Below are 20,637 nucleotides of genomic sequence, written 5' to 3'. Positions count from 1 at the left end.
TCCTTTTCCCTGTCATTCAAGATGAGATAGATTTTTTTGCCTCACTGATTGAGTGCTGACATAGCTCATATGGTTTTGGCTTTAGATAACTGTACACCAGGTTTGTCATATACCTTTCTTACATACCCCACAGTCTGAGATGCCAGGTCAAGAAATAACTTAGAATTTACTGAATTGAATTTATCCTGAATTTCCACATTGTAGCCACCAGATGTCGCCTTAGTTTCAGAGAAACTTCACACTGCCTGGGAGCTCCCTCCCCAGGGTAGTGACATCTGTTAGCTGTGGCTGGAAGGGGTAGAAATATCAGAGGCAAAGAATCATAAGATGTTCATCTAGAGCTAGATACTGGCCTGACTTTGGTCAGTATTCAGTTTTAGGGGGAAGAAAGTGAGTTTTTAATCTCTATTTTCTCTCTCCTGAAAAAGAAATTCTTCAAAGTCTCACTTATATTCCTTCCCAGCAGTAGTGATGTGATTCATGATATGATAAGCTGTTTTTCAGGAATAGAGCAGTACCCTTAGAAGAGAATTAGATTTACAGGGAAGAAAGAAAGGGCCATAGTTCAAAGATGGAGCATAAAACGGGAAGTGAAGACTTTGGGGCCCAGTTCAGCTGCCAAGGACTTGTTGAAGACTTGTTGTGTTCATCTTTCACTTTGTTCCTGTTGGACCAAAAGAAACATCCTTCTGAACTTGGGTTGGAATGAATTTTCATAGTTGTAAGAAAGTCTCTCAGTCAGCAAAGATTGATTAAGTTCCTCTGCTTCTGAGCACAGTGGGACAATGCACAGACCAATCAGCACGACAAAGGAACAGATATAGTATCATAGCATATGGAGAGGAGCTCAGGGACCATTTGGTGCAGTCAGTCATTTGGCAGATGAAGAAACTGAGGCTGAGGGTGGCTAAGTGACTGGTGGCCATACAGGTAGTAAGCCTTAGAAGAGGTATATGACTCCAGAGTCAGGGCTCTTCCCACTGGTCCACCCTGCACCTGTACTGCACCTTTCCCTAGATGATGTAGTATAAGCCATAAGGGGTTATATGACATGGACTTGGAAATTGCAAAGACAAGAGAGGAAAGATGGGGCTCACAAGCCTTTGTAGCACTAGTAGGGAGATAAAAATCCCACTGAGGTTTGCTGGGAAGCTGAAAGGCCTGTAGGGACCTGAAGATACAGAAAGGAGTGAAAGAGAAGGCATAGGAACCGAAGGAGAAAATATCACCTGAAAGCCTTCTAGGAATGCATGTTTCCAGCTAGCCCCTCAAAAAGCGGGTCCTGAAGGAAGTAAAAAGATGAAGGGTTTAGTGGGCAGGAATAGATTAGCCTTGAGGTCTTAGGTCAGTTTTTAGAGAAATGGACTTTTTGAGGACTGTGGACCAGATAGACTATTCCGAGAGGAGCCCGGGGAAAGCGTAGGGGTGAAGATGCCAAGGTGGTCTCAGAGGAGAGATGCTTCGAAGAATGGGTGTGTGTATCAAGACTCTGGGAGAGATGTGTAGCTTTCTGGGAAGGCTAGTCGGGCGCTGGGGGTATCCAGGGCCTTTAGGAGAAAGAGGCACTGCAGGCCATTTTGGGCGAGGGGAGCGGGCACCCCATCTGCAGGTCCCCCGAGGGGGCTGAGCCCTGGCCAGGAGGGCGGCCCGGGTGGGAGGCAGGAGGCGCCGCTTCGGGAGGGTGGGGCCGGCAGGGGGAGGAGGAGGGGCTGCTGGGGCGGGGGCGGGGGCAGGGGCCGCGGGAGGGAGGCGCCGGGAGGGGGCGGGCGGCCTGCCCCGGGAGTCGCACTCGGCCACCACCGGCGCAGCTAGCAGGGACGGGCCCGGGCCGGGCCGGGCGGACCTGGCCGAGCACACCGGGGCCCGGGGTCCCGGACGGGAGGAAGCAGCAGCGAGCGCAGGCCGGACCACAGGAGAAGCTGAGCGCCACGGAGCGGAGCCGGGACACGGGTGGGGCCGCAGCCTCAGACCGGACCAGCGCCCTGGTCCGCTAGGTCAGCTCCAGCGGGAGCCTCGGGAGAAGCCTTTCCAGGGAGATTTACACTCTCCTTCCTTCCTCCCTTCCCTCCTGCTCTCTGGCCCAAGACCCTTCCCAACACTGACACCCCCTCATGCCTTCTCCTGGTCCCTTTCTCCCTCCCTCTCCCTCCTCTGACCCCCTTCCCCTGTGAGTGCGATCCCCCCCGTCCCCCAGGCCGCTTCTCTGTACCCACTCACTGCTTCAGCCTCAGTCCCCCAGGCCCAGGCCCCCCAGCCCTACACTCCTGCCCCGTCTCAGCCACAGACCCCTTTCTGCTTTTTAGTTTTAAGTGCCTGGGATTCCCTCAGCTTTAGATCTCTTTTTCTTCAGCCTCGGGCCCCTCTTAGCTCCTCCTTTCTTAGGCGCCCCCCCCCCCCCCAGCCCCAGGCCCTCTACCCTGCCATAGCTTCAGGTCCTCTCATCCCCAACTCCATCCTTACTTTCCTTCCTGGTCCTTCTCTCTAGCTTCCTATTTCTCTTCCTTTTCTACACCTAAGCTGTCCCAGCTTCAGTATCCCCAACTACCTCCTAGTTCCCCTGCCCTAGCCTTGTGCCTTGAGGTCTAAGGCTGGGACTTGTGTCTTTCCTTTATAGGCCAAAAAGGATTTCAGAGTTCAGAGGCTGTGGGGCAGTTGCCTTCTCCTCATGGCGTTGCCCCCAATCCTGTTGATGTTGGCAGCTTTGGTGGGTGGGGCACGCCCCCCTGAGCCCCGGAATCTAACACTGGCAGTGGTGCTGCCTGAACACAACTTAAGCTACGCCTGGGCTTGGCCACGGGTGGGCCCCGCTGTGACACTGGCCATGGAAGCATTGGGGAGAGCATTGCCGGTGGACCTGCACTTTGTCAGCTCCGAGATGGATGGTGCCTGCTCTGAGTACCTGGCGCCTTTGAATGCTGTGGATTTGAAACTATACAATGACCCTGACCTTCTTCTGGGTCCTGGTTGTGTGTACCCTGCTGCTTCTGTGGCACGTTTTGCCTCACATTGGCGGCTGCCCCTACTGACTGCAGGTGCTGTAGCCTCAGGCTTTGCAGCCAAGAGTGAGCACTACAGAACATTGGTTCGCACTGGGCCCTCTGCCCCTAAACTGGGAGAGTTTGTGGTGACATTGCATGGGCACTTCAACTGGAGTGCACGTGCTGCTTTGCTGTATCTGGATGCCCGAACTGATGACCGACCCCATTACTTCACAATTGAAGGGGTCTTTGAGGCCCTGCAAGGCAACAATCTCAGTGTGCAGCATCAGGTGTATACCCGGGAGCCAGGTGGTCCTGAGCAGGCTACACACTTCATCCGGGCCAATGGGCGCAGTGAGTGTAGCTTGGGCCTCCACTCGGGGTTGTATAGCTAGAGATAGGCATCATGGGGATACTTGGGGGCAAAGTGGGGATTTCAGGAACTTGTGAGTAAAGAGTGACATTGGGGAGCCATGTAGACAGCTTTAAGATGGATATGGACAGAAATGGGCTTTGTGAGGGTGAGAAGTGATTATGAGGGGAAGCATCTGGGTATTGTGGTTGGAAGACTAAGGAATATGGTAAAGATGTAAGTAACAGGAGCATGTGGGAATAATATGTTGCAGTGATAGGATTAGTTGTAGAGAGGAATGGGGGTATTGGGCTCCATGAGGTTTTGTGGCATTGTGGGAGGCATAGAATGTTGGAAATGAAATTATCTTGTAGCTGTGGATATGATGCTCTAAGCTCTAAAGGGCACTCTTCCCCTATTTCCAGATGCCTTATGCTGTATGTAAGGTCCTTTTCAAACTTATATCCTTTGCTTAGGGTGCAATAAGTTGGGTAAGGCTGAGTGTGTTTGGTTGGGAAAGCCAGCCAGTATTTAAATTTAAAGATAACATGACCCCTGAATTGCACTTTTCCTTCCACCCCTCCCCTCCTTCTCCAACCATCCTCCCATCAAAAGCAGAATGGGGGACTGAGGAAGTGAAGAATAGGAGAAAGTGGGGGAAGTGGGAGTGTGAGAGAGAGGGGCTGGGGATAGGGAGAAACTTGAGGGTAGTACATCCCTCCCTCTGGAGGTCAAGCTATGACTTATGCCAGATGTCCCATATGGCCCCAGGGCACTTGCAACACACTCCTGGGGAAAGGGATATATCTTCTGGGTACTTAATGGATCGAGGTTCTCACTTTTCTGCTGAGGGGGAACACAGAAAATAGAAAGCTTGCAAGCCCCAGGGGATAGGGCTGATTTGGAGATGCTGGATGCCCTTCCTAAGGGTACTCCATTTTTAAATACCTGCCCTCAGTTGTATACATTTGTGGCCCCCTGGAGATGCTTCATGAGATCCTGCTTCAGGCCCAGAGAGAAAACCTAACGAACGGGGACTATGTCTTCTTCTACTTGGATGTCTTTGGGGAGAGTCTCCGTGCCAGCCCCACCCGCCTCCGAGGTCGGCCCTGGCAAGACAATCGCACAGGGGAGCAGGCCCAAGCCCTCAGGGAGGCCTTTCAGGTAAACATATGGATGGGAGCTGGAGGTGGGCTAGGTGGAATGTCAGCCATGGAAAAGAGGAAGAGGGAGAGAAGTGTTTCCTGGTAGATTTCTCCCCTCTTCCCCCACCCTATGGCATTCCCAGAGCCAGGGTATGGATTCTAAAATAAAAATACTCCATCCATTTCCTTCAAATCATTTTCCTTTGGCTTTTTATTACTGTGTATTGCAAGGTTCTTAAGATCCTGGCATGCTCTTTGTATTTCAACAAATCAAGTTTTTACTGAATACCTACCATGTGCCCAGTCATGTGTTGGGCTTCTGTGGAGGAGACGAAGGGGGAAAAGGCACATTCTCTGCCCTTGGAGATCTTATTTCCTAGTTGGGAAACAAAGTGTACATAAGACAGTTAGCTAATGATGAGGCAGTCTAAGATATTGTGCCAAAACATTTGGTATAGACAAGTGCTTTTGGAGTTGAAATGAAGCAGAATTCTATACGGGCAGAGGTCTCAGCTAAGGCGTTGTAGATGAAGTGAGACTTAAGTTGGGCTTCAAAGGTGGGTCATAAAGATAGAATGGGTTCAGGGGTAGAAGCTGGGGAAGGTGTGGACAGCATGAGCAAACACAGAGGGGTGAGCCTGAGTATAGCATATGTGGGGAACAGTGAAGAGACCACTTTGACCAAGGAGGGCTTATTGTGGTGAGTGGTGGGAAATAAGCCTTTATAAGTAAAGTCAGATTGTGGAAGGCTTTCAATGTTAGGCTGAGTCTAGACTTTATTTGAAGTAGTGCAGATCCATGGGAAGTTTTTGAGAAGATGAGTGGCATAATCTGAGTTATCTTTAAGGAAAATTATTCTGTCAGTGGCATCGGGGGCAGATATGAAAGGGAAGCACCTGAGTTAGTGACACCAGTTAGAAGAGGCTATTGCAGTCGTTCAAACCTCAGTTGATAAGGGTAAGGATAGTGGTTATGGAGAGGAAGAGATGAATGCAAGATAATATTTTGCCAGATGAATCTCCAGGACTTGGTCATTGGTTGGATATTGGAGAAATGGAAAATCAGCCACGACACCAAGGATTTGAGTATGGGGAGAATTGGAGTACCATTAATGGAAATAGAAACTTTTTAGGGGGAACTGGTTTTGGGAGGGAAGATGACAAGTTTGATTGTGGAAATACTGATTTTAAGGTAAAAGCAAGATGCCAAAATAAGGATGTCTAATAGGCAGGCTCTATGACCCTAGCTCAGGTAAGAAGGGGAGGGTGGGTAGCAAATAGAGTTGGAAATTTGGGGATCATACTCAGAAGTGAGAATTACCTGCCCTCTTGTTTTTCCCAGCCCAGCCCAGCCCATCTCTTTTCTCCCTATTGGCAACATTTCTTTCCCACTGCTCTGTGTTGTTCTGTAAAGCACGCGTAGTTTTCAAGTGTGTCTTTGATGAAAGCTTTTGCAAACTTCTCCTGCCTTTGGGAGTTTATATTCTAAAGGAATCAAGCAAAAGCTGGAAGGAAAGGAGAGAGGCACATTTTTGGAAAAGAGGCAAAACTTGAGGCGGAGGTATGTGAAGGGTGGAGGATGTTAGGCCTATTCCATCCATCCTGAGAGGACCTAAGGAAGCTCATGGAAGCAGGAAAAAAATAATAGATCTGGAGGGTAGGGGAAGTAGGAATGATGGCGATATGGATGGCAGTTGGGCATGAGAAGGAAGAAATCAAGCCAGTAAATAGGATATGAGAGAACATAGAGTTGGATGGAACAGAAATGAGAATAGAAGAAGACCTAGAAGCAAGATTTAGAACACTAAAGTATAGATGTATGCCTTTAATAGAACGGCAGTATGCCTGTAAAATGAATTTCTGTCCAGACACTGTAGATTATCTGTAGTAGCTATGTGGCTTAGTGAATGGAATCCTAGACCAGAAGCCAGAAAGACCTCCATTCTCTTCCTGCCTTGGACACTTCTTAGCTTTGTGACTCTGGACCGGTTGCTTCTGCTGTCTCAGCCTCAGTTTCCCCATTGATTAGTGAGGGTATAAATACTTCACAGGATTAACTGAGTGAGGATCAAATGAGAAAATACAGGCAAAATACTTTGTATAACCTTAAAGCCCTCTATACATGTTGGCTATTAATGGAGAAGTACAGACAACTTAAAGTTATTTATGTTTATAAATAGCTTTTGCCTGGACTTGAAAATTGGTGTGTCTATTTTGGGAATTAATTTTAAGTGCAATATTGAGGCCACAAAGATGTTTTGGAACAGAAGGAATTGGAAACTCTCCTGAATCTGCCCCTTCCTCCCATCAGACACGTGCTTAGAAGAGATTGTCTCTGGAAGTACCCACATAAATAGTCCTGCCCTCTGGATAAGGGAAGGTGGGTGTAGGAGTTAGAGACAGTAGTCATTGTGGTATTGTGGGGAAAAAAGTAAAGCATTGGATGAGAAATTAGAATACCTAGGTTCTAGTCCTATTTCTTCCAATTTGTGATCTTGGTCAAGACATTTAATATTTCTTAGCCTCAGTTCCCTCATCTGTAAACTGAGAATAATATACCTGCCCTCTCTGCTGTTGTGAGGAACAAATTAGGTAATATGGGTGAAAGGGGTTTTTTAAAAAGTGTATTTTTACCACCAGCCATTGACTTAGGACAAAGTAAATGGTGATACATGGTTAGAACAAGTAATTAAGCAATTGCTGTTAATAAGCCTGAAAGTGAGGTTTATCTCTCATAAACTACATATACAGAATACAACTTCAGGGACTTTAAAGTATATAAAATTTTATTTCCCACCAAGTTTCTATTGTAATATTGGTGACATGTGCTTCCAGCCCCCTGGATCCATTCCCTGCCCTCAGTCTTATCCCCTCAACATACACACTTCAAATCCTCATAATGCTTGTCCACACAGGGATGATAACACCTCGCCTTCTCCACTCCCTACTTGGAAACAATTATGTTACTTCTCTTGCTGAGTTTAAGCCATGAGTTGATTGTTCAGCTCTATCCTTGAGGTTATTTCTTTTTTCTTTCCTCTGTCCCTGTGGGACTGTCTTCTCTGCTTTTGGCTAGTGACCTGACAGGTATTTAAAGAAGGATCTAGGCACAGTAGATTGTTGGGAGCCAGCTAAAAGAGTTTCAAGGTAGAAATTGGATCTGATAGAAGAGAAAGGGTAGGGGTAGAAATTGATGCAGCACCCAGCATACTGTTTACTAGTGTTTCAAGGGTTCCATCTCTGAGTTTCTGTTCTTTCTCTTCATGGACTGGGAAGATGTGGGAGGAGGGTAACGGGAACTTTGAGTAACAACAGAGGTACCCCCATAGTTCTATATGGGTCCACAGTTGGTTATGACTGTCCAGGTCACAGCTATTTAGTCATGACTTTGAAACTGGTTGTTTCTAAGGGTTGAATTGGTAGCCATTCTCCTTTGGATTGTAAGGTTTTATATGACCAAAATTATGGACATCCAATTTGACTTGTGTGTACATGTGACTGATTGTTATACGTTCACTTGAGCAGCAACTGGACAGGTCAGGCCTAGGATGAAGAAAGGAGAAGGGGGGAGGCCAGGATTCGGAATTTGCTTAGAGAGGATCAGAGCAAGCAGGTCACATAAATGAGGTAGGTAGGCTAGAAGGCAAACCCAGGAAGATTAGCCAAGGCAGGTACTATGGGTCTAAGGTAGACAAAAGGTCCAGAGTCCTTTGACATCAAGCAGCATGGATCAGATAGCCATGGCTCGGAGACTGAGAAACAGAAGGATCAGGGACTCAGTGTCTGAGCAACATGGAATCAAGGAGCATGAGCCTAGGACTCTGGGTAACAAGAGGTCAGGATCTGGACAGTGAGTCTGAGTAATAGGTACAGGGAACTAGTTACAAGAATAGAGCTTAACACTGACTGAGCTAGTCTTCATAAGGCAGAAAGGTTTCCTGTGTATGGTAACTCCTTTCCAGGTCTAGATCTGGCCTTAGAATGTGGGCAGACATGAGCCAGCATGCAGAAGATAATAGGTACATCTCAAAAAATGTTTTGAGATAGGCATGGATGGGGAGGTTCGTGCCTGTGTCTCTATCTGGACAGCTATGGGAGTTTGGTCTTTGCCCCCAATACCCCAAATTATTTCATCCATTACCATTACATCCCTTTCCTTCCCTCTCACTGATATTACCTAGCAGGATTTCCTCCTAGTCCCTAGAATTACTCACACATGGATCTTCTTTTTTGAAAAAAAAAGTAGATTTTAGTAATGCCTTTTGTGTTTATATCAGTTATTTCTGAATATAACCCATCTTTCCTTCCCTATCTATCAATCTTTTAATCAACAAACAAGCACCAACTATGTTGTCAGGCATAAATAAAAACTAAATAGTCCCTGTTTATTCTATTAGGGGTGATGACGTGAACATATAGAGGGACACACTGAAGGGAATTGGACCTTCCTTTGTAACAAAGAAAAACAAGTAAAAACAACCTATACATATCTTGGGAGAGAGCATGGACTATGAGGGCAGAACATTGCAAACATTGTTACATGTGGTCATTGTATAGCTTGTTTTTGCTTAACTATCTTTGTTACAAGGGAAGTTCCAGTTCCCTTTAGAGTTCCCTCTACCTGTATATGTACCTGTCATCTCTTCTGTTAGAATATATTCCTTGAGGGAAGGGATGGGGAGCTTTGTGTCATCTGTTCTGTGGGATCATTGCTAGTTTCTAGTTATATTTTTGTTTGCTTTTAGTTATCTTTCTATTTATATTGTAATTATTGTATATTTTATTCTGGTTCTGCTTATTTGATTGTATTGGTTCATACAAATTTTTCATTTTTTACTTTGAATTATTCATTTGTCATTTCTTGCTGCAGAGTAGTATTCCATTATATTCATATACCACAATTTGTTCAGTCATTCCCTAGTCAATGGGTACCCACTTTGTTTCCAATACTTTGCTACCACAAAAGTGATGCTATGAATATTTTGGTACATAAGGGACCTTTCTGTTTCTGACCACTTTGGAATATATGCCCAGAAGTGGGACCACTGGGCCCATGGGCATGAACACTTTAGTCACTTTTGTTTGCATAATTATAGATTATTTTATTCTTCTTCTCCTCCTCCTTCTCCTTCTCCTTCTTCTTCTCCTCCTCCTCCTCCTCCTCCTCTTCTTCTTCTTCTTTAGTAAATAGTATTTTATTTTTTCCAATTACATGTAAAGATAGTTTTCAGCATTCTTTTTTTTAAATAAGATTTTGAGTTCCAAATTTTTCTCTCTCCCTCCCTTCCTTCCTTCCCCTCCTTTCCTCCTCCCTAAAATGGCAAGCAATCTGATATAGGTTTTATATATATATGTATATGCAGCCATGTTAAAAACATATGTCCACGTTAGTCTTGTTATGAAAGAGGAAACAGGAAGAAAGGAAGAAAAGCACAAAAAAAAAATCCAAACAGTGAAAATAGCACACTTTGATGTGCATTCAGATCCATAATTCTCTGTCCTGAGTCTTCTGGAATCGTCTTGGATTATTGCATCACTGAGAAGAGGCGAGTCTATGATGGTTGACTGACTTGCTGCCATCGTGTACGGTGTTCTCTGCTCACTTCGCTCAGCTTCAATTCCTATCACAGATTATTTTCAACAACAGTTGGACCAAGTGAATAGCTCCACCAACAATGTATTAGTGCTTCTGTCTTTCCACTACCCTTCCGACTTTACTGTTTTAAAGCCTTTTACTTTGCCACCTTTACTTGTTTGCCCCATGTGAGGTAAAACCTTAGGATTGTTTGAATTTGCATTTCTCTTGTTATTAGTGATTTTGAGGAACACATTGCCCTGCCTTGAGATTGTCTGACTGGATACTTCCTTATCTTTATACCTGTCCTGAAGTCCTTGCCTATTCATTTCTCCCTCTGGCTCCTGTTTATAGACTGTGTTGGTGATTACGTATCGAGAGCCTCCAAACCCTGAATATCAGGAATTCCAGCATCGCTTGCTCCTGAGGGCCCGGACTGACTTTGGCGTGGAGCTGGCCCCCTCCTTGGTAAGGAGCCCTTTCTTTCTCTGACCATTCTTCTGTACCTCAGAGAAGCCCCTTACTGACCCAGCCCACTCCCCCTACCCTCCATCTCTATTCACCTAACCCTAAATGAGATGCCAACTTGTCCATGGATCCAGATTATGAATTCTTACCATTCTGCTCTCCCTTCCGTTGGGAGGTATTGCAGGTTGGAAGTGGCTCCTGGATGTCCCCCAGGGACTGATAAAAGAGACAAAGGAAGTGAGGGGAAAACTGGGGAGGGGAGGAGAGGAGAGGAGGTGGTCTTTGGAAGTATGGGGGCGAGTAGGGCTGAGGTTGCCATTCCCAGATGAACCTCATTGCTGGCTGCTTCTACGACGGGATCCTGCTATACGCCGAGGTCTTGAATGAAACGCTTCAAGAGGGGGGCACCCGGGATGATGGACTTCGAATAGTGAAGAAGATGCAAGGACGCAGATATCAGGGTAATAATAAATAACTCATATTTATGTGGCATTGTAAAGTTTACAAAATGCTTTTTTCCCCTAGGAAGGAGGATTCTTGGGTATTGGAGAGCAGGGAGAAAAGAGTGGTACAGTAGAAATTACTAGCCCTGAGCATGAAATTAGAAGATGGTAGCTGAAATCCACTTGTCACTTAACTACCTGTATGACATTGGGCAAACCACTGAGCTTCCCTAGGGTTCAGTTTCTCTATCTCTAAAAGTGAAGGGGTTGGACTCAGTGGCCTTTCAATAGTAAATCAAATGAAATATTTTGTAGGGCACTTGTCATGGTGTCTGGTACATAGTAGACACGTATTAAAAGTTTATTCCCTTCTCTTCCTCTAAATTTCTGATGCCTTTTTAAAAATTGGCATTGGACTTGTTATTTCATTGTTTATAGGGAACTCCCAGTAAAGAAATTCCTGACAATGCAGATCCAGACAGGCTCTTAAAGAGCTGTCTGGGATAGCGAGGTTAAGTGATTTGCCTAGGGTCACTTAGCAAGTATGCGTTCAGAGGTCAGATTTGAACTCAGGATTTCCCGTCTCTGAGACTGTCTCTCTATCCACTACTGTAGCTTCCCTCTAATGATTGTGGGGAGAGAGTAGATATCAAGATATTGGAGCGCAGGGGGCAGATAGAGTGGGAGGGGTTGATGGGAAGCAGAAGCATGGGGTGTCAAGGTAAGGAGAGAATTGATGAGAGAGGAATATACAGACAAAGAAGATGAGGGCAGGAGGCTATCAGGGTATCCATCTTTCTGTCCCATCTCAGGTGTGACAGGGCTGGTTGTAATGGACAAGAACAATGACCGTGAAACAGACTTTGTCCTTTGGGCCATGGGGGACTTGGACTCCGGGGACTTTCAGGTGAGGGGGGTATGCGGATTTGCTGTGTGAAGTCTAGTGTCCTTGACTCTGACCAGGAGGCAGCACTGGAGTGACTAGTGGTAGAGCATTGGTTTTTTTTGCAAAGGTATAACTTGTGATAGAGGTGGTGGTTGTGTTGGGGAGGTCACAAGGAAAGGAAGTGTTTTGTGTATGACAGAAGACAGGAAGCTGCTGTCTGTAATCTCTGCTCTCTGTCTTCCATGCAGCCTGCAGCCCATTACTCTGGAGCTGAGAAGCAGATCTGGTGGACTGGGCAGCCTATCCCCTGGGTGAAGGGGGCCCCTCCTTCTGATAATCCCCCTTGTGCCTTCGACTTGGATGACCCGTCCTGTGATAAAAGTGGGTGTGTGCAGGGGCTGGGGGCACAGCCTCCTCCCTCCTTTCCCAAACAGCCCTCTCTTCCCCAAATAACTGCCAAATCCTTGATTTGGGGACTGCCTCCTTCCAGCTGCCTCCTATCCTAGCTTCACACCTTCCTTTGAACTATCCTTACCCTTTCTTAAGGCATCTCCCTGCATACCTTGGGCCCTTTTCTCCCTTCCCCTCAAGTGACCACATCCTCCTCCCCCCTACACAGCCCCTCTTTCGACTCTGGCCATTGTGGCTTTGGGCACAGGGATCACTTTCATAATGTTCGGTGTTTCCAGCTTCCTCATTTTCCGGTGAGTTCTTGGCCTTACACTGCCCTCTTGTCCTTTATTACATTGTCCCCAGCCCATCGTCATTGTCCTTAAAGCCTTGGGAGCAAACCCTAATTCTTAGACTGAGCCCAGGAAAGCATCCCAAGGGCTAATCCAGTATGCTTAAATTGATCTCCTTTTCCTGCCTCCTCCCACCTGTGTGGCCTGTTTGGAAGTATGGTATCCCTGGTGGGCATCTCCTGAACATCTTGGCCCATCTACCAACCCAAGAATCAAGAATGTGTTTAGAATCTCTTGGGATTGGCTTCAGTATAGGCTCTTACCTAGTCTTTGGGCTGATTTCCAGCCTCGGGGTTTGAAGAATAGTGCATTCAGCTGTGAATAAAATCATGTACAACACATGCTTTTTTTTTTTTTTTGGATACAGCCAGTTGTGGTGGTTGCATTATTAAAATCTTTGATCTACCCAGGTCAGGGTCCCTCCCTTGTTCCCTTGCCCCAGTGCTGATCTATGGTGTGGACCTGGGCTGGGCTGCTTGAAGTGTGCTGTCCTTTTAGGAAGCTAATGCTGGAGAAGGAGTTGGCCAGCATGCTGTGGCGAATTAGATGGGAGGAACTGCAGTTTGGCAATTCAGAACGTTATCACAAGGGCGCAGGCAGCAGACTCACATTGTCCTTGGTGAGACTGCTGCAGGTTTGGGGCTTCCTGTCCCTCCTACTCTGAAATCTCATCTGTCCTCATTTGCATCCTCCTCCCCTACCATATTTCCTTCTGTTTCCTTCCTAACTCTTCCCCCAAGGAGAACTCCAGGTCCATTCCCCAGCTCCTCACCCTCACTTGATAACTTTCTCTCAGGTACCCCCCTCTAATAGATATTCCTCCTCCCCACCCCCATTACTTTACTTTTCCTGGTTCCTTCCTGGCTCTGAGCTTTTTCTACCAGCCTCAGCTCCCTGGCCTGTAATGATAGCCCCATGTACTGCAGCTACTGTCCAACCTTCCCTTCCCTCCTTCCCCCCATGTCGCCCTTGGCCCCAGCGGGGATCCAGTTACGGCTCGCTCATGACAGCCCATGGGAAATACCAGATCTTTGCCAACACCGGTCACTTCAAGGTGAACAAACTTCTGCTCTCAGCCCTTGCCCTATTCCCCACGTTCCCTTACCCTCTAGCCACCCTGTTCTTCATCCCCTCCTCTCGCTCAGCAATGTAATCAACTGGGCTCCTGACCCTTTCCCTCCTCCAGCACCCCAAGCCCCACAAATTCCTTCCTCTCACCAGGACCTTAATCCCTTCTCTCTATTCTACTCCTTCTCCAGGGAAATGTTGTTGCCATCAAACATGTGAATAAGAAACGCATAGAGCTGACACGGCAGGTCCTGTTTGAGCTCAAACATGTACGTCCTGGTCTTGGGATGGGATATTGGACAAAGCAGGTAGAGGGAGGAGAACTGAAGATAGGGAAGAAGCAGATAGGGGAAGGGAGGATTAGGGATTTATGGAAGATTCAAAATTGGAGGAAGGCTTAGAGTAGATTACAGTAATTCAGGTAACTTTAGATACTTTAGATACCTCTGTCCTCTTTCCTTCCAATCCCTCCAGATGAGAGATGTTCAGTTCAACCACCTGACCCGATTCATTGGTGCCTGCATAGACCCTCCCAACATCTGCATTGTCACAGAGTACTGTCCCCGAGGGAGCCTGCAGGTGAGAGTTAAGGGGAGGTCGGGATTGTGGGGCAGGCACTGAATGACTCGGTGATGTTGCGTCAGAGTCAGGGCAGGCATACCCATTATCTTTGTCACTCCTAGGACATTCTAGAGAACGACAGTATCAACTTGGACTGGATGTTCCGCTATTCACTCATTAATGACCTTGTGAAGGTGAGGATTCCCTCTGCTTAGGGGATAAATTAAAGTAATCTCTGGTCCTTTTTTTCTTGGGGAATGGAGATGGGGGGATTAGGTGGGGCAGAATTTTTGTAGGTAAAGGAACATGGAGAGATGGTACAGTAGTGATCCTAAGGACGTTACTTTGACTCTTGCCATCACAGCCTTCCCTGGTCCTCTTCATCAGAGAGCCTGAGATGGAATTGGCAGGGTGGTGATTAGGGGAGAATTGGGCATTGCTCACAACTGATTGGAACAGTTTAATGCTTGCTTGGGCCTGGATCTGCTTCCCAACTTTCTATAGCTCTGAAAATGGCAAGTGAGCTGCCACCACACCACTCCCCTTATCCCAGAGGGGCAACTGAAGTCCTTTTGACCTGTAAGTGTGACATCCTCTCTGTTATTTCACAAGCAGAATCCTGAAGCTTAATGCCTTTTCTGGAAAAAGGAGAGTACAAAAGGAAGAATTTATAGAGCACGGGGTCCCGAATTGTCTAGGTGTACTCTAAAATTGTGGTGTTGTGGCTGGCCTGGCTCCTGGAAATTTTTTTTAGTGGATTTTCAGTTCATACCAAGGCTCTCTTTCTGCCCTAACTTGTCTAGATGGGGCTCCAACTCTCTTTGACTCTAGCTACTTGGGACTTTCCTGTGGCTTAAGGCTGCTCTAACTAAACTAGAGGTTTCTCTTACTCCTGGTTTCAGGACCTATTCTTTCCATGGTTTGGTTTCTCCTTGGCTTGAGTGTAGATCCAGTATCTTTCCCAATACATCTAAGTCTTCTGACATGACCAGCCAGGCTAGGCAGGCCATGGGAAAGGCATTAGATTTTAAATTGAGATCTGGGTTCAAACTCCAGTATGGATAAGGTGTTACTTAGCTTCTTGTTTGCTCATCTGTAAAATGGGGATAATCACACATTTGCTACCTGTTGTGAGGACAATACTTTTTAACCTCAAAGTGTTGGATAAATGTGAGTTATTATGAATTATAATTAGCATGCTCATGAGTCAATATTTACAGCTGGTACTAGTTCCTAGTTGCATCATTTCCTTTATCTGGCGCCCAGATGCTACACGCCCAATAGTCATATAGTGGGATATAGGGGGGCTTGCCAAGCCCTTTTCGGGGCCGCTCACCCAACTTTGGTGTCCACCTTCACCTGACTCTCACCTGTGGCCTCAAGAAGTTATAGCATGTGCAGCAGCCACACCCTGAGAAAACCTTCTAAGCAGACAGGCTAAACCAGGTTGAGGGTGACCAACAGGCCTCAAACCTGTCAGTGAGTTAGGGGAATGTCTACCTCAGGCATGTGAAGACTTCCCCTGGCAGAATGGGCAGATGAGAACAATTCGTTCCAAAGGCCATGAAGTGTCTGAAGTGGACGCTGTGGAGCGCTTAGAGCTTGGTCAGATATTGAAGATGCCAGGGTCATCCACTAAACTCTGAGCCACTGCCAGGTCATCCTGACTTTTGTCCTGCCACGCTGGACGTTTGATTACTCTGGAAGAGAGAGTGAGGGCTAATGACTTTGTGCAGCTGCCTCACTTAAATCCAGTTCATGCTCAAGACATCACCCCATGACATTGGTCCTCTTCAAAACAAAGAACTAACAACGGAGTCCTGTGGTTTACATCATATTGTCCTGTCACTTTCCTATAGTTTACCTGGAGTTCTTCCACTTGGCTTCTGTTCTTTTAATCACCAGTAAGAAGACTGATTTTATTTTTGGAGGGGAGGAAGGCAGGGCATTTGGGGTTAAGTGACTTTCCTAAGGTCACACAGCTAGTAAGTGTGTCAAGTGTCTTGAGGCCAGGTTTGAACTCAGGTTCTCCTGACTCCAGGGCTGGTGCTCTACTCACTGTGGCACCTAGCTGTCCCAGAAGACTAATTTCTAATCCACAAATCACAGGCTCCCCTTGACCGGTCAGCTGACCTGGCTGATTACTTCCTGAGCATTGCTTATGACTTTTAGCACAGTTGATTCTCCCTTAGGTGAAATATTTGGGTTTCTCCGGAGGAGGGATAGTCTTCCAAAATCAGCTCATTTAATTCCCATAGAACAAGATCCTTAAAATATACATTGGAACTAATAAGTTAATCCTACCAGAGAAAGGGGGTGGCATTTCATCACAGACCTCCCCTTTCTTTCTTAGCCCCAGTGACTTGGTTTGTATCCTGCAGGGCATGGCCTTTCTCCACAACAGCATCATCGCTTCTCACGGGAGTCTCAAATCCTCCAATTGTGTGGTAGATAGCCGGTTCGTGCTCAAGATCACTGACTATGGCCTGGCCAGCTTCCGGTCAGCTGCTGAGCCAGATGACAGTCACGCACTCTATGCCAGTGAGGCCCTACCGTCCTAAAGCTACCTTTTCATCTCCTCTGGTTCTGGTTGTCTCCATTTGGGTTAGGGTGGGATGAGAATAATGAGTTGGTCCAAGATGGGGCAGGGATATAGGGTTTTTTTCCCATCTTGGGGCCTTGGTGAGTTGGAATGTTATGGGTTTGAGTCTCTGTGAAGACCTGGGTTTTGTCCCATTTCATGGCTTAGACCAGCCCATTTACACTTTACAGAGAAGTTGTGGACAGCTCCAGAGCTGTTAAATGGGAGTCACCTGCTGACTGTAGGTGTCCAGAAAGCTGATGTTTACAGCTTTGGGATCATCCTGCAGGAGATTGCACTTCGAAGTGGCCCCTTCTATGTAGAGGGCCTGGACCTCAGTCCCAAGGGTGAGTCTTCTCCTCCTTGCCCCACCCCTTTTTGGGGGAAGCAGTCAGGGTTAAGTGACTTGCCCAGGGTCATACAGAGAGTATCTGAGGCCAGATTTGAACTCAGGTCCTCCTTAGTCCAGGACCAGTGCTGTATCTACTGTACCACCTAGCTGCCCCAACTCCTTGCTCCTTTCAATGGGAGGTGCTAGACCATAGTTCCTATGGTGAGCATTATAGCTTTCTGGGCGCCCCCTCTTCACCTCCGTTTCCTCTCTACATCCCCAGAGATTATCCAGAAGGTCCGAAATGGTCAGCGGCCGTACTTTCGGCCAAGTATTGACCGAGCACAGCTGAGTGAGGAGCTAGCCTTGCTGATGGAGAGATGCTGGGCCCAGGATCCAGCTGAACGACCAGACTTTGGACAGATCAAGGGCTTCATCCGACGTTTCAACAAGTGAGAGGGCATCAGAGGCATATAGGGTTTCCCTGAGAGTGAGTGAAGCTGAATCCTGGTTGCTTTGGAGGGCCTGAAGGATTTAAGTGGAGGCTCAAGAGAGGTACAGGTGGTATGTGTGTTTTTTGGGGGGAGGTTCATCAAATAAAGCACCCTTCCTTCCCCTAGGGAAGGTGGTACCAGCATCCTAGATAACCTCCTGCTTCGAATGGAGCAGTATGCAAATAATCTGGAGAAGTTGGTAGAGGAGCGGACACAAGCATATTTGGAGGAAAAGCGCAAGGCTGAGGCTCTCCTTTACCAGATTCTGCCACAGTGAGCTCCTTGAGAATCCCTTTCTCTCTCCTCCAGCCCCTAAGGGCTCTTCTCTCTTATGCAAGGTCCCCCTTCCCAAGGAAGCCTTCTACCTAGGATTCACCCTCCCCTTCCTGCTTGCTCCAGTGAGCTCCTGCCTCACTCCCACCAGTTACAGTTGTGCTTCTCCTAAGAGAGTAAGCTTTTTCAAGTCCTCTACATGCTCTCAAGCCCTGCTTCCAGTGTTGGCACCCTCTTTCTACTGCCACACAAAGATGCATAGACACATTCATCCCTTCCACCCTTCCCAGCTCAGTGGCTGAGCAGCTGAAACGAGGGGAGACTGTACAGGCTGAGGCCTTTGACAATGTCACCATTTACTTCAGTGACATCGTGGGCTTCACAGCCCTTTCCGCAGAGAGCACCCCTATGCAGGTGAGAGACTTTTGTAAGCCATAGATAGAGGGGCCTTTGAGTCTCTGGAGAGATTGGGGTCTCTCTGGTGGGGACTTAGAGTATTTGGTCTTAAGGGAGTTTGGGAGTGGTATCAGGTTCCCATTGATGTCAGGATTATACATCTTTGGGAGGGATTGGAGTACCTTGGGGAAAAGTCATAACCTTTGTGGAGGTCAGGAACTTGAATCTCAGAATCTCCCTATCCTATGTCAGGTGGTGACACTCCTGAATGACCTATACACCTGCTTCGATGCCATCATTGACAACTTTGATGTGTACAAGGTGGGAACCAGGGTTAGCACCCCTCCCCGCAAACCAGGATCTGGTTTCCTGAAATGCTGAAACCAGGACTGCCTGGGGCTTCTGAACCCCAGCCCCTATGACTAAATGTGGGTCTGGGAACACTGTCTATATGTACTCCCAGGACCCTAATTTGACTCTTTGGGAACTCACCACCACTTATTACTAGTAGCTGCTCTAAGCCTTTTAATCATAGGAAAGTATATAGATCTTGGACTGATAAAGGAATTTGGGGAAAAGAATTGGATGAGAATTTTTGAATCATTATGTATTTTAAAATAAACTTTTTTATTTAAGTCCCTCTGTTGGCAGAGATTGAATTCCTATTCCATAGACCCTTCCTGTAGCCTAAGACCCTCTGGCTGTGGCCAACTCTTTTAACCTGCTGGGTGTCCCTGCCTCACCTCTGTTGTCTGCCATAATGCCCTTGTCCACAACCTCTAGGATTCTGCTGTTCTGTAATTTGTTGGTTTACTCCATTCCATTCACAGTTCCCAGCTGCAGATAGGATATGGTTATGTTGTTGCAGTATGGTAGCTTCAAACTTATAGTCGAAGGAAAGGCAGCTAATTTCTACTGTGTAAGGCGAACTTTTCAGTTCCTCAATCTGTGTCTCAAACATTAAAGACCAGATGAGTAAAACTATATGTGGTCCTTAGTCTCTTTGTCACCCCATTCCCCTGTCCCTCTTCCTCCTTTCTCATCTCCTCCTCCTGTCCTTTCCACTCTAGCTCTCTCTCTCTCCCCGCTTTGCCCCACCACTTGCCATCTTAGGCCAAACACACAAATGGAAATGACTGAGTATGCTTTCATGGTACTGACCACCTGACCCTGTAACTTTCCTTTATAGGTTGAGACTATTGGTGATGCCTACATGGTGGTATCTGGTCTCCCTGGGCGTAATGGTCAGCGCCATGCCCCTGAGATTGCCCGTATGGCCCTGGCACTATTGGATGCTGTTGCTTCCTTCCGAATTCGGCATCGACCTCATGATCAGCTACGATTGCGAATTGGCGTACATACTGGTAAGATTAGCTCTGGCTCCTGACCTCTACCCCCAAATGGCTATAGGATCTCTCCAACTTGTCCTTCCCTATAGGGCCAGTCTGTGCTGGAGTTGTTGGCTTAAAAATGCCCCGATATTGCCTGTTTGGGGACACAGTGAACACTGCCTCACGTATGGAGTCCAATGGTCAAGGTGAGATTTACCCCCCAGCTCTTCTTTGCCCTTGAGAAAATTATGAAATACTCTTATCACCCTACAGGGCTCTTCAGTGTAAGACTTATTCCACTCCCCTCCTCTACTGTTTTGTGTCAAGTGGGTGGGAGGAGATGGGGGAGGGACCCACAGTTTGATTTTTTTCCCCTTATTTCCCATCCCCAACCTTGGCCATTCCTTCTCTGACCCTTCCTGGCTTCTTAGCCCTGAAGATCCATGTCTCATCCACAACCAAGGATGCCCTGGACGAGTTTGGCTGCTTTCAGCTGGAGCTTAGAGGAGATGTGGAGATGAAGGTGACTGGGGGCTGGGTGATATTGGGATGAAGGGGTTGGTAATGGTATGAGGAGAAAGGGGACAAAAGGGTATCTGTAAAGTGGGGAGAGGGGAAGGGGAGCTAAAAGAACAAAGCACTGATGTGGGTGGGGTTGGGGGGGGTGCTTCGATTTTGTGCCATCACAGGGAAAGGGAAAGATGCGGACGTATTGGCTCTTGGGAGAGCGAAAAGGACCATCTGGACTGCTGTGACCCGAAATGCCTTCCTCCCCCTCTTCTGCCAGCCCCCAAGGATCTGTGGCCATGATCTTTATTATTCACTAGCCATATGGGACACTATCACAGAGCACTGTGTGTGCACTTACTATTTGCCCTGGGGCATCTAACTCTGGGGCTTGTACATATTCTCCTCCCACCCTGTAAATATCTGTATCTAAACCAGAATATTTTGGTCAAATACAAAATTACAAAACCAGCCATGGATTCACAATCATAACTGAAACCCCTATG

General features: G+C 47.1%; 1 protein-coding gene across 2 annotated transcripts; it reads left to right on the top strand.

Annotated features, from left to right (window-relative positions):
• The first annotated feature begins 1,754 nt into the window (after positions 1–1,754).
• Positions 1,755–20,602, top strand: NPR2 (natriuretic peptide receptor 2). Of its 2 annotated transcripts, XM_036738591.1 has the most exons (23): positions 1,755–1,994; positions 2,615–3,332; positions 4,289–4,494; positions 10,404–10,517; positions 10,843–10,978; positions 11,773–11,867; positions 12,095–12,227; positions 12,466–12,550; positions 13,088–13,208; positions 13,569–13,643; positions 13,849–13,926; positions 14,132–14,236; positions 14,341–14,412; positions 16,600–16,759; positions 16,991–17,146; positions 17,414–17,582; positions 17,751–17,897; positions 18,188–18,311; positions 18,546–18,614; positions 19,483–19,657; positions 19,732–19,830; positions 20,056–20,147; positions 20,314–20,602. In XM_036738591.1, exons 2-23 carry the CDS (start codon positions 2,666–2,668, stop codon positions 20,377–20,379), a joined length of 3,144 nt encoding a protein of 1,047 aa, XP_036594486.1. In that variant the 5' UTR covers positions 1,755–1,994; positions 2,615–2,665; the 3' UTR covers positions 20,380–20,602. The 2 variants fall into 2 exon arrangements, with proteins under 2 accessions (XP_036594486.1, XP_036594487.1); XM_036738592.1 differs by lacking the exon at positions 13,569–13,643 and having other exon boundaries at positions 1,802–1,994.
• The last annotated feature ends 35 nt before the right edge of the window (positions 20,603–20,637 follow it).

The sequence above is a fragment of the Trichosurus vulpecula genome, chromosome 9, assembly GCF_011100635.1.
Source record: "Trichosurus vulpecula isolate mTriVul1 chromosome 9, mTriVul1.pri, whole genome shotgun sequence".
Classification (NCBI taxonomy): Eukaryota; Metazoa; Chordata; class Mammalia; order Diprotodontia; family Phalangeridae; genus Trichosurus; species Trichosurus vulpecula.
The sequence above is the reverse complement of the archived record's forward strand: the minus strand, read 5'-3'. Positions and strand labels throughout refer to the sequence as shown.